The sequence below is a fragment of the Falco biarmicus genome, chromosome 13 (genome assembly GCF_023638135.1).
Source record: "Falco biarmicus isolate bFalBia1 chromosome 13, bFalBia1.pri, whole genome shotgun sequence".
In the NCBI taxonomy this organism is placed as follows: domain Eukaryota; kingdom Metazoa; phylum Chordata; class Aves; order Falconiformes; family Falconidae; genus Falco; species Falco biarmicus.
The window spans coordinates 29,069,344-29,084,596 of record NC_079300.1 but is presented as its reverse complement, the minus strand read 5'-3'; the positions used below and the strand labels follow the sequence as shown (position 1 = coordinate 29,084,596).

Here is a 15,253-nt window from a genome sequence, read left to right as displayed (position 1 = left end):
GGTTGAGAAGAACAGGGCAGATATTCAAAACCCTTCAAGGGGTACAGCAGGACTGTCAGGACCACAGAAAAAACACTGCAGACACAGCTGCATCAGGCACAAACCTAGGGTTTTGGCAAGAGAGTGCAGGAGTGACCCGTGTGGGAAAAGGCCAGAAACTGCCCTGCACTGCTCTAAACCATTTCCAACCTGCTCTGAAATCCTCAACAACACGACACCAAAATGACAATAAATCAGAGGAGCACTTGAGAATAGGCAGGGGTCATCAGGAGACATGGTTGGGAGGGAGGAGCTCCATGCCAGAGCAAGTTAAAAGCAGACACCATGCTTTGGAGATTTATTTTAACATGAGGGTGAATAGACTTAAAAAATAAACTACTCCTCAGCTGCTTTGCAAATGGAGAGTTTCCTTTTTATGTGCTTACCATGTGTCACTAGCATGAAAAGAGTCAATCTCTCTGCCTTAACAGCTTAATTCATGAAAGATATATTTGACTGCATGGGTAAGACAGAAAGCAACCCAAAGGTAAGGATTAAACAGAAACAGATCTATATTGAAGGAAGGTTTCCAGCACGATGCTAGAGACAGCAAGAGGGAATTACTTGCAACTGGTCACCTATTGTAACTTTCTCAAAAAGTGTCATTTATTTTTGAGAAACCCAGCATTACTGAGACATGCAGGCAAAGAAAACAAAACAATGAATGTTTTCGGCTCGGTGTGCTGTTCATGTTTCAAATAAAATTTCAGGTTTTGTTTCATTTTTTAATACACCAAAAGACAAGTATTTTGTTACAAATTTCCTAGAAGCCAGTTAAAGCCTATAGAACACTGATGAGGTTCAAAAGAAGCATACATTTAAAACACGTGCTAACTTGGATGACCAGTACACCCACTTCAGCAATGTAGATTGGTGCTTTGCTCTCTTTCAAACATGTATAGTGGAAAAATACCTCATTACAAGCAAAGAAAGGCCAAAACCAAAGATGGGTTTATAATACCAACAGAAAAAATGATCCATGGAAGAATTCTGCTGAGCAGCAGCTGGTTAACTGTCCACCAGCCTCAACTTCCTACAGGCCTCAGCTTCCCCATGTCTGAACTGCAATTCTTTTGAGTGATGGTAGTTTTAAACCCAACTGGAAGACACCATTTGGTAGTCCCTCTAAAAATGGAGAGGAACAGTTACAGCCAGGCAAGGTAGTGACATGAATCTTTAATTATATTTATGTCATTACTGACAACTCTGGTTTTCCGTTGCTTTTCCCCCTTTTGTTTTAACTTTCTCCATCATAATGGTTTCCTGGACTAACTATTTTTTTATTATGTGGTTTTATCAGACTCAAACCAGTTTGCATATGAAAATTAAATAACACTAAACATAGGTAATATCAGACAAGAATAAAGTTACAGAACACTAGCAATAAAGGAAAGTATCTTTTTCTTAACAACAGTGGCAGTCAGATCTGCAGAAGTCACCTCTATGAACAGAGGTAAATACAAGCCCAGAACCACTTATCTATTGGTATCTATGAAAGATCCTTGGCTTTGGCAGCGGGAGAACGACCTGTTTTTTCCCCTCTTTGTCTAAGAAAGGGGTTAGTATATGAGATGGAAAGAGTGTGTCTGGCTGTCCAGTTATATTCTTGCTGTCATACAAACAACGCAATTCAACAAATATCCTGAATTCCAGCAACATGCTTCAATTTAACAGAACACAGCTATACCAAGCCAAGCTTCAGCGTTGCAGCTGGCAGACCTCTGGAAATGCAGAATTTTTTGCTTGTTTCCTCCATGGAATATGCATCCTTTCCATAAAAGGCAACCATCAGTTATTTTTGTTTCTAAACACTTAACAATACTCACATTCAAAATTATGTAAATGCAAGTGCTAGGAAATAAGCTGTAGTCAGAAGAAGACCAATTAAATTTTAAGTCCAGGGGTGTACATTTTTAAAACATCTCAGAATATACAACACCTCTGTGACCTAAAGTGATGCCCCTCAAAACCAGTAACTTTAAAACTGCTTACAGGAAGATCTGCCTATACACAAGAGAAGGCATTAAACCATGGTTTCCATTCTCATTCCACCACGCATCTGTGGTTCTGCTGATCTACTCCACAACAGAACTTTTAAACATCTGAAGGATGGTCTTTTGCTTACTAGGCAGTGAACAAATATCATTTGCATCACTGGTATTAACGACACAATTCAAAACTTTTCCTCCCTTAGTGCTATGCGATTTCATTCGGACTCTGGTAGGGGACTGCCAGTTTTCATTGCAAGAACCTCTCCGACTCTTGCGGTGATTTGTTTCGGCCTGGTTTTTTGGTACCTTTGAGTCTTTTGCCACCTTAGAACTTCCCTTTCTAGAAGGAGAGTCTTTCACAAACTGAGGCGGCTTGGTGCGAAGAAGATACTCATCTGGAGAGCCCTTCTGTCGATTCAGTGTCCTTTCCTCCTTGTTGATCCGTTTCTGTAGTTGCAGAGCCAGAAGCCTGTCCTGCTCCTCTTGCATACGCCTTTCATGCAATTCCTGCTCAAAGGCTTTCTGCTTTTGCAAGTTAAAATCATTTATCTGCTCCCCTTGGTCCTCTAAACTTTCCAGAATAGTTCGTCTCTTCTTACCAGGCATGCACAAGTCAACCACTGCTTCAGCTGGGGCCTCCAGTGACTTTCTTTTTGGAGTCTCCTTTGCGTTCTGCAGTCCCTCTGGTTTCTCTTCATCTGAGTGTCCAGTCACTTTTATTAGATCACATACTTCGCTTTTGTGGTCAGACATCACAGAATCTGTTGCTGACTGAGTACCAGCGCAAGTTTCAGCAGAGTTTTCCAGGTTTATGCTTTCTACCTGTGTTAAACTGCCACTGTCTGTCTCAATTCTACCATATTCTCTTTTGGATCTACAAAGAACTGTTCTAGACCCTTCCCCTTCTGTGATTCTATGAAGCACATGTGGAACTTCATCTCCTGGACAATTTGGTCCTGGTGTTTCTTCCTGCTTAATGGCAGCAGTTTCCCCTGAAGCTGAGGCACCAAAATAGTTCATGCATGATTCCAAAAACAAATCCTTAGGACTGGAATCTTTAATCACACCGGTCAGCTGTGGAGACAGTGTTGGCATTTCCTCTTGCTCATCCTGCCATGCAGAACCACTGCCTTCATTGACAGTGGTCTCCTGAAGAAAAGGGAGAGACTACTAATAATGTAAACTTACCAAAAGCCAACAGGTATAAATGAAACTCCAATCTCTCTTCTTGTAGCTGCACTGATCATAGCAACTCTGGGATATTAACTTGGACTGTTCTCTTTTAAAAAAAATATATACTTGCTCAACAATAATGAAAATATTTAAAACCACCTCACAAGCCTAGCTGAAGGACTGCACAACTGCAGCATTCTGCTCTTATCAACCACTCAATCAATTGGTCAAGCCTACCCATCTTCTCTTGAAGCCCAACAGGAAAGGTAAGACAGACATATGGAACGATGAAAATTGGAGTGCAACCTTCCTCCAGTGAGCTCCAGAACCGTCATTTTAGTTTTATACACCCTTGGTTGCAACCCAGAGCTCGCTGAAGACAGGTAAGACATACGTAAGGCTATACAAAAGAACTCTTGAAGTAAGCTGCAGGTGTGCCTCTGTGGACTGCCAAGCGTGGCTTCTTGCCTTTCCGCTTTGAGGAATCACAAATACTGAAGGTAATTCAAAAAGGACAAGATAAACTGCCCTGCGCTGATGTGCAAGGGGTATACAGGATTGGCAATCCTATACGCAAGGGGAAAAGAACCCCTAATTACTAACACTGAGATTTATAACAAAATTATTCTAGTTACCACAGAGCCAGAGTCACTCCTGCCTCTTTCTGCTGCTCTAGAGAACGATGCTGATCCCAATGTATGATGAAGTTTTGGAGACAGATACCTTAAAAGGGAAAAAAAAGCAAAACAAAACCTTTTTAAACTCTTTTTCTTTAACTGTCAGTACTTTGCATTAATCAAGATCTTCAGGTTCTTTCTGCCAAACAAAAACAATAAGAGAAGGGCAAGTGTTCCCTTCTCCTCCGTATTATCCTATAAGGAGACATTTTGACATTCAACAGTTAATATTTGCCCCAGATTACCTGGGGAAGTTGGACCACAGGATTCCAGGGAAGCTAATGGAGCAGAGGGACACTATACCAAGAAACAGACCAATAAGAAAAACTTTAATTACTTACTTCTGAATGTCTCCAGAGTTGCTTGGTTTGTTCTTCATCCTGCACAAATTAGCTGGGGACGTTTCAGGTGAGAGACTGCCTATTGGTGAAGGACTGCTAGGCACACGTCCTTTAGAATGATCATTCTTCAATGACAAGTAAAAATAGCATTATGTAAAACAAAACACAATACAAACTGGAGAAAACCCAGAGAATTACTTTGTTTCTGCTGCAGAATGAATTACTTTTGTCCAATGAACTTGAGAACTTTAAGTAATGGATAGTTACAGTCAGAAATGTTACATGTTCTGTACACTTGCCTGTACCTAGCATTAAGGGACAACAGGTTTTGCTCTAGTTAGTACACAGGCTTCACCGTTAGGACTATTACTGGGTAGCAAAAGCCAACAAACTAAAACCCCAATGCAAATTAACAAAAAACCCCCAAAACATAAGGTAAACTTTCATTGTACATTCCTTTTTTCAGGTTACAGACCTCAATTTCTTCCAAAGAAGTATTTTTAAAATCATTAAGAAAAGGAAGTATTTGGAAGAAAACCAACGTTTTAAACTGTTCCACAATGCAAACATCCAGCATACGTTTCAAGTGCATATTACACAGGTGGAAATGGTTGGGGTATTTTACCCTCCCACTGGCTCTTCAAAAATTAATAGTCAATCAAAGATCTGAAGTACTGGGGGCTGACAACAGCTTCTAATTACATTTAAAATAAAATTTATATTATTCAGAATTCTAACTTTTGCTTTGAAAAGTAGCTTGCACTATATCAACATTTTCTACTGTCCCCCTTGATCCTAACTCACCAGGCTGTTACTCAGCTGCCAGGCCAACTCTTCATCTTGCTTAAGCTGTTTCTCCATCTCCCTCCGTCTTTCTTCCGCCAATCTGTTTTCCTCCTCCTCTTCTGCTAGAAGCCGTTGAATGTATTCCTCACTTGCCTTGTTCTCCTCTTGTTCATGCGCTCGCCTTTCTGCCTCCACCTAAGAAGTTTTTTTAAAATACACCTGGTGACTACTGTCAGGCCACACTACGCCAGAACCTCTCAGATGTGAATGATCCACTATTCACAGAGACTCCGCACACTTCAAACCCAGTATTTAATTACACAAGCCTCCAAAGAAATAAGAATCAAACCGATACTGCATGGAGAGTCTCCAGCTTGATACCACTGACCTACCTTTTGGTAAGACTATACCACTAACCCTTGCTCTCCTGCAAGGTTAAATTCCATTACCTTTTCAAAATGTTAGTAACAAGAACTAAGATCTCCAAATACGCGGATCTACAGAGAAACTCAGATCAAGATTCTTTACAAGGCTGGTTGCCAGTTAGACCACAGCATTTGCTCAACCTGCTTGCATAGCCGTAATCCCAATATTGGTGCAAGATGCCCAAAAGACAGCACACCTCTCTTCTGGAAGAGTCCTGCTCTCTTGAAACACTCAAAGCCCAAAGGGTGAGACAAGAATTTTAGATCCGCCTTCCTTATAGCAGATGCCCACTCTTGATAAATCAGTAACTCCACAAGGACTGCAAAGTACTTCAATAAAGCTTTCTTAACTGGGTAACGAAATTTGGAACCTTGCTTTAGAGACGAGTGCCAAGCTGTAATACTACACAAGTTATGTTATGGCCGAGTTTGTCTCAGATCCTGTATTGATGCCTTATGATTGGCACCAGACGTACTTGTTTCACCGCTTTTGGGCGCTATCTCCATTAACACGATTGCTGCCGAGCAATCTTGTCCCCTAACTGCCATAAAAGAGAACCCTACAGTCCTCTGCTTCGTGTATTACCCCTGCTCTTGTAACAACCACCAACGGGGCTGTCAGGGAAAGGAGCATTCCGACACTATTGCCAATTGTAATTCTTACTACTACCATGTCTGAAGTGGAACAAGATCCTTAAACAGGCAAGCATTAAGAGTTCTTTCAAATATTTTCTGAACACAGATCACACAGGGAGAGAGCAAATAAGAACCTGCTGTGTGTTCATTACTGAAGCTCATCTAATTGTGGTCTGTTACTTAAGGAGGGAAATCAAGAAGGCACATACAAGACTAGAGCCCAAACAGTTCCAGATTTTCACATTTGCTAGTCTGGAACACTTAATGTGCATTTGGGGACCTATAAAATGCATTCCAGTATGTGTGGGCAGGGATGCAAATAGTGAGAGGTGACACGCTAACCCCAAAAGAACTCTTCTGGAAACACGAGGTATTGAAGCTCAAGATCAGCGCATCCCTACAAATAAGAAATCAAGCAAAGGGGGCAGGAGACCTGCAAGGATGAGTAAGGAGTTTCTGGCAAAACTCAAACAGAAGGAAATTTATGAATGTGAAAAAAGGGACAGGCCACGTGGGAGGAATATAGGAACGTCAGAGCATGCAGGGATGTGAAGAGGTCTACTAGATATTAAAATCTGGTGAGGGAGGTCAAGGACAATATGAAGGGCTTCAAGTACATCAGCAGCAAAAGGAAAAACAGGGAAAATGTAGGCCCGCTGCCAAACGAGGCATGTGCCCTGGCAACGAAGGACACAGAAAAGGCCGTTACCAAATGCCTTCTTGTTTCAGTCATTACTGCCAAGCCTGGCCCTCAGGTATCCCAGACCCCAGAGGCTCAAGAGAGGAATTCCAGAGAAAGGAAGACTTTCCCTTGGTTGAGGAGGATGGGGTTACAGATCATTTAGATAAACACGACACCCACAAATCCATGGGTCCTGATGGGATGCACCCCTGAGTGCTGAGGGAGGTGGCAGATGTTATTGCCAGGGGCAAGACTTTGCAAGGTCGCAGAGAACAGGAGAGGTGCTTGAGGGCTGGAGGAAAGCCCTTGTCACTCCAGTCTTCCAAAAAAGTAAGAAGGAGGGCCCAGGAAACTAGAGGCCAGTCAACCTCACCTCCAACCCTGGAAAGGAGATGGAACAGCTCATCCTGGAGTTCATCTTAAGCACGTGGAGGAAAACGTTACCAGAAGCAGTCAACATGGATTCACCAAAGGGAAATCATGCCTGACCAACCTAATAGCCTTCTATGATGGAATGGCTGGCTGGGTAGACGAGGGGAGAGCGGTGGATGTTGTCTACCCTGACTTTAGCAAGGCTTTTGACACTCTCCCATAAAATCCTCATAGGTAGGCTCAGGGAGTGTGGGTAAGAGGGGTGGACAGGGAGTGAACTGAGAACCGGCTGAACAGCAGAGCTCAGAGGGTTGTGACCAGTGGCACAGAGTCTAGTGGTTGTAGGGGTCAGTCCTGGGTCCAGTCCTGTTCAACATATTCATCAGCAACCTGGATGAAGGGACAGCCAAGGTTGCTTGATTATGCAAAGCTGGGAGGAGTGGCTGACACCCCAGAAGGCTGCACTGCCATTCAGTGAGACCTGGACAGGTTGGAGAGTTGGGTGGAGAGGAACCTAGCTCAACAAAGGCAAGAGTAAGGTCCCTCACCTAGGAAGGAATAACCCCATGCACCAGCACAGGCAGGGGCTGACCTGCTGGAAAGCAGCTCTGTGGAGAAGGGTCTGGGAGTCCTAGTGCACAGCAAGTTAACCATGAGCCAGCAGTGCGCCCTTAAGGCCAGTGGGATCCTGGGGTGTTCTAGGAGGGACAATGCCAGCAGGTCGAGAGAGGTGAACCTGCCGCTCTGCTCTGCCCTGGTGAGGCCGCATCTGGAGCGCTGTGTCCAGTTCTGGGCTCCCCAACTCAAGAGGGACAGGGAGCTACAGGAGAGGGGCCAGCGGAGGGCTATGAAGATGACCAGGGGACTGGAGCATCTCCCTGATGAGGAAAGGCTGAGAGAGCTGGGCCTCTAGCCTGGAGAAGAGAACACCAAGAGGGGATCTTATCAATGACTACAAGTACCTTAAGGGCGAGCGTCAGGAGGACGGGGCCAGGCTCTGTTCAGTGGTGCCCAGGGACAGGACGAGACGCAACGGGCACAAACTGCAACACAGGAACTGCCATCTGAATACGAGGAAGAACTTCTTTACTGTGAGGGTGACAGAGCACGGGCACGGGCTGCCCAGAGAGGCTGTGGGGTCTCCTCTGGAGACACTCAACACCTGCCTGGACACGACCCTGTGCAACCTGCTCTAGAGGAACCTGCTTTAGCAGAGGGCGGGACTAGCTGATCTCCAGAGGTCCCTCCCAACCCCAACCACTCTGTGACTAACAGACCTGCCTGGGCATTCTGCTGTGTGGGTACCACTACATCTTTCGCAGCCTGTGAAGCACACCTACTTGCCAAGGACAACAAGACAGCATACGCTACTGGCACAACTGAGAGGGTAAGGTAGGAGGTGTAGATCAACTAGCACAAGAAAATTTGTGTTGCCTCGTGTCAAATCCAAGGCTGGTTTAAAACTTGGTCAAGTTAATCAGTAGGAGAATAGAAAAGCAATAGATGATCAATTTGTATACACAGGTGCCCTCAGAAACACAGGTGTTTTTAGAAAAAAATGGTGTATGAATAGGAATTGCTTGTTCAAAGACTAAGTGTACTTGAAGGATCGTGTGAGTTAAAGCAGGCCAAAAGAAGATTATGATCCAAGGAGGACCTTGGAACCAAGGCAGAGACTGGAACCGAATAGATGAATCAACTGGGACAGAGTCAGGTGATGGATTCACAGAACTGACAAGACCAAAGGAAACTTTGAAAAACTTTGGACATTGAATAATGATTTGGTAAGTGTCTATAAGCTGTGCTGCCTCCCTTTGTTCTCTGCCACTCACTGAGGTGGTGGCCCAACTCTGAGTTGTGATTAAAGAAAGCCTAGCAGTACCCATGTCTGTGTGAATTTTTCCTTTAACAGCAATGCCCTTTTAAGTTCCTTTCTTTTTCATCAAATAACATTACAGCTGTTTGTGTGAACAATTAAAATAACTAGACACTAAACATTTATGCTTTTTAACATATTTTTAGACTTACCTTGCTAATCTCTGCTTCATATTCCTGCCTCAGTTCCCCAGGCTTGCTCAGCTGGTGTTGTGGATGGGGGACACAGACTAATTGAGAGGAAGAAGAGGGGCAGGGGGAAAAAAAAAGAGGAGTGAGGAACAAAGCATGATCACAACAGTGGATGATGAAAGATTTTAAGATTACTTCCACACCCTATCACAGGAGTGTTTTGAGTTAAATCAAGCGCTGTGAAAAAAACCCACAGCACTTTGCACTAAAAAAGGAACAAAATAAAAAAGCACTGTGTTAGTGAGCAGCAAGAACAGTCAGTGTTTTCCAAGCATCGTATATAAAGCAAATACATATGCTGCTGATAACTGACATCCCTTGCTTTTTGTGATGAAAAAGACTTCATAATACTGCAAGTGGAATGACGTGTCACAAAGCCAACCTCCCAATTAGCCTCCCCCAAGGGAACTTACAACATAATAAACCCCAAAATCCTTCTTCAAAGAGTTAATCAGATTTCACTTCCTTTTCTCTGACACCACAATTTTAGGCTCAGAGACTCTCGCACAGACTGAAGCCCTGGAATTTCTAACCAAACTAATTAACAGTGTCTAAAACTTGAAAATTTTCTAAACACTTCACTTAAAACTTGACAGTAATAAATACACACACGCAAACATTCCACTTACAGACTTTACAGCTAAAGCTGTATCAGTAAGGAATAGCAAGGCTAGGCAGCCATACATGGACAGTTTGTGCAAAACGCATGAACAAACATCCACTTCAGTGATCACGCAACGTGACTTACCCTCTGTGCTACAAACGAAAGAGGCACGGATGGCCATTTCTCTGCATCACAAGCCCCTTTCACAGCAGAGCTCTGACACTGCATTTTCTAGCAGTAACACACCTGTCTATGAGCAGTTTCTTATTTCACAGCATCCACAGTCCACCAACAGTAATTACCTTGGTAAAACAGAGACATCCCAGAACAAGTGACATTTTACTTACTTTCCTCTTCCAAATCCTGTCCGTTAATCCTGCGTTCACACTCCTCCGGGTAATTCTTCTGAATTTTTTCCCAGAGTTCCCAGTTGATAAGTGTATTTCTGCGGGCATTATATCGTGCCCAAGAAGAGACTCGACGCCGACAAAAAGGGCAACAAAGACTGGCCTTTTCAACTGTCAGCTGGAAACAAGAATTACAGAGGGTATGGTTGCATGGCAGTGTCACAGGCTCCACAAAGATTTCCATGCAAATTTGGCAGAGGCAGTCAGACAAGGAAAGCGGAGCCTCCAATTTCTTCGACATACTGACACAAAGTAGAGGAACAAGTCTAGTACAACATCAGTACCTGAAAGCAAAAAAGAAACATTGATTTTACTTCCCGTAATGGATATAAAAGAAAATACATAATGCTCAGGTTTACGGCTACTTTATGAAAATGTTCGTGGATTTAAGAAGTCTGCTGAAGTGGTTACTTTTGTTTACAATCGGAGAGATTCTCAGCTGCCAGAAGATGACTCTGCTCTTTCCAGAAGTCATGAAGAAAGGGTAGCAGGATTTCTTTCCTACTGCAGTTTCCTGCAAGTTTTAACAGGTGCTTTCAGGATAGCAAGGAGGTGGTAAGGAGGTGGGGGGAAAGATGAGAGCTCTTCCAGCATTTAGTCCTTACAATCAAGCAGCTATGCTCACATTTGGTGGATATGTTATCACCTTCCATTCTGTACTTCCATTTCGTACTTGGTTCCACCACATTCTGTAGGTGAAATACAACACCCCTACACCTCAGATGAGAGGAGGTTCTTCCTTGTTCCTTCATTTGCTTAAGCTGAGACTAAAAAGTCAAAATACTTTTCATTAATATAAGCAAAGAACTAACCAAAGCATTCCACACTTCAGCATCTTCTCGCAGGACTTAAGCTGGTGGAGATCATCCAGCCTTTCTATCACCAACGTTCCTCAGAGGGTTTTTCCACTTGGCCCACAAAACCACTGTGGAACAGAAAACAAAAACAACAGGCACATACAGCAAAAAGGATAAAAATACTGGGGTTTAAGGCACAGGAGCTTAAGAAAGTTCTTACAAGCTTCTTCAAAACAGCCAACTTCAGAGAGAGGAGAGGTCCTGAGAGAAAACACTGCAGCTTCAGCCACACAGAAATTCAACATGGAGGCAAAGGTACTTTTAAGTTGGGTTTTATTGTTTCTGCTCTCTGTTGGTTGAACAAATCCTTTAATTTTTTTAAAAAGGATGCCAGGTGACACGGAGACACCTAGTTTTACAGGTGGTTAGTTAGAGAAACCTCCGAGTCCACGTACGCCCGTTCTGGGCCTATTTCAATTTGTAAGTATTAACAAATACCAGGGGTCAGGCGCGGGGGGCGGCGGGGGCCCCTAGGCCGCGCAGGGCCGCCGCGCCACAGCCAGGGGCGCGGAGCGGGAGGAGGCTGCCCCCCACCCTCCCCGGCTCCCCCCCTTTCCCCCCCCGCTCCCCGAGCGCTCAAAGCGACGAGTCGGCACCCACCGAGCTGCGTCTCCGCGGCGGGACGGCTGCGGCTGCCCCTCCGGCCCGGCGGCAGGCGAGGCCGCGGCCGCCCGCAATGGCCGCCGCCGTGGCGCTGCCCGCGCGCGCCACCCCGCCCCGTCCGTCGCTGAGGCGCCGCTCCCGCCTCCCGGCCGCTCGCTCCTCCCCGCCGCGCCTGCCGGGAGACACAGCGGCCCGCCGGTGACGGGGACGGCCCGCCGGTGACGGGGACGGCCCGCCGGTGACCGGGACGGCCCCCCGCCGGTGACGGGGACGGCCCCCCGCCGGGAACGGCCCGATCCGGCGGGGAAGGAGCCCCCGCGTTCCTGGGGGGCCGGTGCCCCTCACGCTGCCGGGCCCTGAGGCGAACGGGCCCCGGCCGCCCCGCCCGCCCCTGAGGGCTGCGAGGGAGAGCGATCCACCCATCGAGCGGTCCCGCTAAAACGGCAATCGGCGCCCGTTGCTGCACATACACAACAGAGCAATCGTTGCCCATGCCTGCAAATATGTATGTATAACACTGCAATCATTGCCCATTTCTGCAGCTTTATATATGCATCTCTATTTATAACATAGCAGTCATTGCCCATTTCTGCAGGTTTTTATTTATATATATGACATAGCAATCTTGCCCATTTCTGCAGTGTTACAGATACGTATAAAACACAGCAACCATTGCCCATTTGTGTAGTTTTATATATATATATATATATATATATATATATAAAACATAGCAGCCGTTGCCCATTCATGCAGCTGGGTGTGAGGGCAGAGCCATCGCCCGCCCTGCAGTCCCTGGGGACTGGCGCATGTGCCAGAGCCCGCAGCCACCCCAGCGTCCCTGGCACCGGGCAAGGGCCGAGCCGTACCCCTGCTCACCCTCCTCCAGCACCAGCCCCACGAGCCGTACCCCTGCTTCACCTCTCCTTGTACCCCTGCTCACCTCTCCTCACACCCAGCCCCACAGGCCGTACCCCTGCTCACCTCTCCTCCGGCACCACGGCCCACAGCACGTCCCGGCTCAGCTCCTCCGTCGCCTCTTCCTGCAGCTCGAACCTCTGCGCCAGCCCCTGCAGGCTGGTGTCCAGGCGGGTGAACCGAGCCTCCAGGCTCTGCAGCTGGGCCTCTACTCTGGAGGATGGAAAGCGAGGGCGCTGGGTGAGGGCTTGGCCCTGGCAGCAGGTGACACGCTGCGCTGAGCGGCCCCGACCCCTGCGGAGGCTCCTGACAGCACTGTGAGTGCGCATGCCACGAGAAATTCAGGTGTTTTGACACAGCCCAGGTCTTTTCGGCCCTTCCTCGTGCAGAGGTCTTGTAACTTGTAAATGCAATGCAAGGTTTGAATTTAGCTATGTCTGCAAGTCTCGACTGTTTGCGTTAACATGAGGGGTGCAGGGTTTTTCCTCTAATACATGTTGAGGTGATCTATGCTTTTATTTGTAGTGTCATATCTTTTGAACAATTCTCATTTGCCATTGGGCAGAACTTCTCATTCCTCCCCAGATTAACAGCAGAAGTAATAACCAAGCCACCTGCAGTGTTTCTCTTCTCCTGTCAGCTCATCCCGCTCTGGTTTTCCCTTTTATAAGACTGTTCTTCCACAGAACTGTGCCGTAAGAAGACCTTAGTAAAGCAGCAATAAGAAAACTGCTTCCCAGCTGGTATTTATTAGCTGCCTTTTCATTACTATCCATTGCATTTTTCCTTATTAAAAAAAAAACAAACACAAAACCAAACAAAAAACCAACACAAAACCACAAAGCAAAAGGAAAAAAAACCCCAAAAACCAAAAGGTGCATCCTTGTACTCTCTTTAAATTACAACCCTAAAGACAGGCTTTTGAGTTTGAGCTACGCCACTTCTGGTTAAGAGAACTGGCCACTCTAAAAGAACTTGCTGTGTTTGGGGATGAAGTATGAGGGAACGGCAGTACGTGTGCTTTGCACCTGCCGGATGCTCCTCGCCCCAGCAGCAGGGTACGTTGGACTCCTGTCCTTCCCGGGGTGCTTGTTACAAAGGCTGTTTTCTTTAAGTGTGCCTCAGGTAGCTGATTTATGCCAAGGTGGGTTCTTGAGAATCTTGAGGATCTCAAAGCCATCAAAATACGAATCATTCAAAGTTCCTTCCTAAATACTGAACAAATATCCCAGTACTGTGTGCTCTGCAAGCGACTTACTAGCAAAACATCAGCTGCTCCTCACAGACTTTTGTGATTTTTCTTTCCATTTTACTGGCAGAACTTCAGGCTGTATCAACAAAACCAAAACTATGCCACTGCTAAATTTTATTACAGGCAAGATGCAAGACCCTACATATTTTTTTTGTAGCTTCCCTGTCTTCATCCGCACTGCTCCACTAAGCAGTGTTGTTACTATTATTGTATTGATCTAATGCTAAAGGAACTGGATTCCGAGTTGTGATCTGCCTGTGTTAAACACTGTATTAAGGTTTTCACCTTGTTTGTTGTGGCCCTGTTTCGTTTATCTTTCACTGAACTTTTTTGTAAGAACAAAATAAGCAGTAGCTTTCAGGTGATGACATTAAAAAAAAAAAACCAACCCCCCCAACAAAGAGAGGTTAACTTTAGATGGTATAAACAGCAGACTCGGTAATTTACCAGTGGTTTCCCCTTCTTTCACGCATACTGCCCATTTCAAAGCCTGTCATTTGAAGAGAAGGACCAAGAACACCATTGCTTCCTAACAGTAGCTCCCCCCTCTACCTGCCTCCCTCTCCTCCTGCTTTGGGCTCTGCCTGCAGTCGACCTGAAGGAGGAGAAAATAAAAGAGCATCAACAGTGCATATTTTTCCGAGTCTCCCTGACCTTAATTCATTTTCTGGCAGCTTGTGCAGACTCTTGTCTAATGACTTTCTATAGTTTCCCGCGGCTGGGAGACTTCCTTCACAATCTCCTGAAAGCTGCTTACATCCTGCTTTTACCTTGGTAGGACTTCTATTGCTGCAGCAAGATTTTTATTTCTCAGAGCCTCTCAGAGTTTCCTGCTGGCTCACAGCAGAGGTTTTGAAACTGGGCACAGTTCTTACTGTGTGCTGGATTCTGACAAAATTATTTGACCAGTTTTGCCTTTCCAGCACTTTTTTGGTATGGTGTATATTGTCTGTCTGTAAATTACTCTTGTATATTTTTAAGCATCTGTCGCAAACATTTCAATATTTGCTAATTTTCATTCTAAAAATGTCTGTTCGGTTACATCATGGTAGGACCAATCTCCATAATAACCTACAGCTTCTTGTAAGTTCTGGTAGAATGAGTGCTTCTGTCTCTTGATCCAAGCTCTGAATGAAATCAGGAAGAAGGATTAAACCTCCTGCTTTTGTTTCAATCGTAACCTCTAGACACTTTTTCCTTTAATATAAGCGAAGTTACCATTGAGTCGGTGGCCTCTAATATCTGTCTAGCGTATGTGCAAACACCTCCAATCTTGACCAGGAAGCTTTTGAAGTTCTCTTCTTGTTAGCACACAGAACGTACTTGGAAGATTCACAGTAAAAGCTCTAGCACTCCCATTTTTCTGAAAGTGTGGTTGTACGCGTAACCTTATTTTCACTGCTCAGGCATTTCCAGAAGATGACAT

The 15,253-nt window shown here is 45.3% G+C and overlaps 1 protein-coding gene across 3 annotated transcripts; it reads right to left on the bottom strand.

The window, feature by feature from the left end:
* Positions 1-620: 620 nt before the first annotated feature.
* Positions 621-11,125, bottom strand: RNF168 (ring finger protein 168). 3 transcript variants are annotated; one of them, XM_056358745.1, is made up of 7 exons: positions 11,013-11,125; positions 10,141-10,484; positions 9,151-9,227; positions 5,026-5,202; positions 4,222-4,346; positions 3,839-3,926; positions 621-3,197 (listed from the first exon to the last, which is right to left on the bottom strand). In XM_056358745.1, the coding sequence occupies exons 2-7, from the start codon at positions 10,439-10,441 to the stop codon at positions 2,115-2,117; spliced, it is 1,851 nt and encodes a 616-aa protein (XP_056214720.1). In that variant the 5' UTR covers positions 10,442-10,484; positions 11,013-11,125; the 3' UTR covers positions 621-2,114. The 3 variants fall into 3 exon arrangements, with proteins under 3 accessions (XP_056214720.1, XP_056214721.1, XP_056214722.1); XM_056358746.1 differs by having other exon boundaries at positions 621-3,179; XM_056358747.1 differs by having other exon boundaries at positions 621-3,176.
* Between the last annotated feature and the right edge of the window lie 4,128 nt (positions 11,126-15,253).

What these genes read in the sequence shown, in the direction of transcription:
- RNF168 (XM_056358745.1), bottom strand. Translation starts at nt 10,441, where the DNA reads ATGTCGAAGAAATTGGAGGCTCCGCTTTCCTTGTCTGACTGCCTCTGC. An exon ending in ACAGGATTTGGAAGAGGAAA is followed by an intron (nt 9,228 to 10,140) that starts GTAAGTAAAATG and finishes CCTCTCAATTAG; the next exon opens with TCTGTGTCCCCCATCCACAA. An exon ending in ATGAAGCAGAGATTAGCAAG is followed by an intron (nt 5,203 to 9,150) that starts GTAAGTCTAAAA and finishes AAAACTTCTTAG; the next exon opens with GTGGAGGCAGAAAGGCGAGC.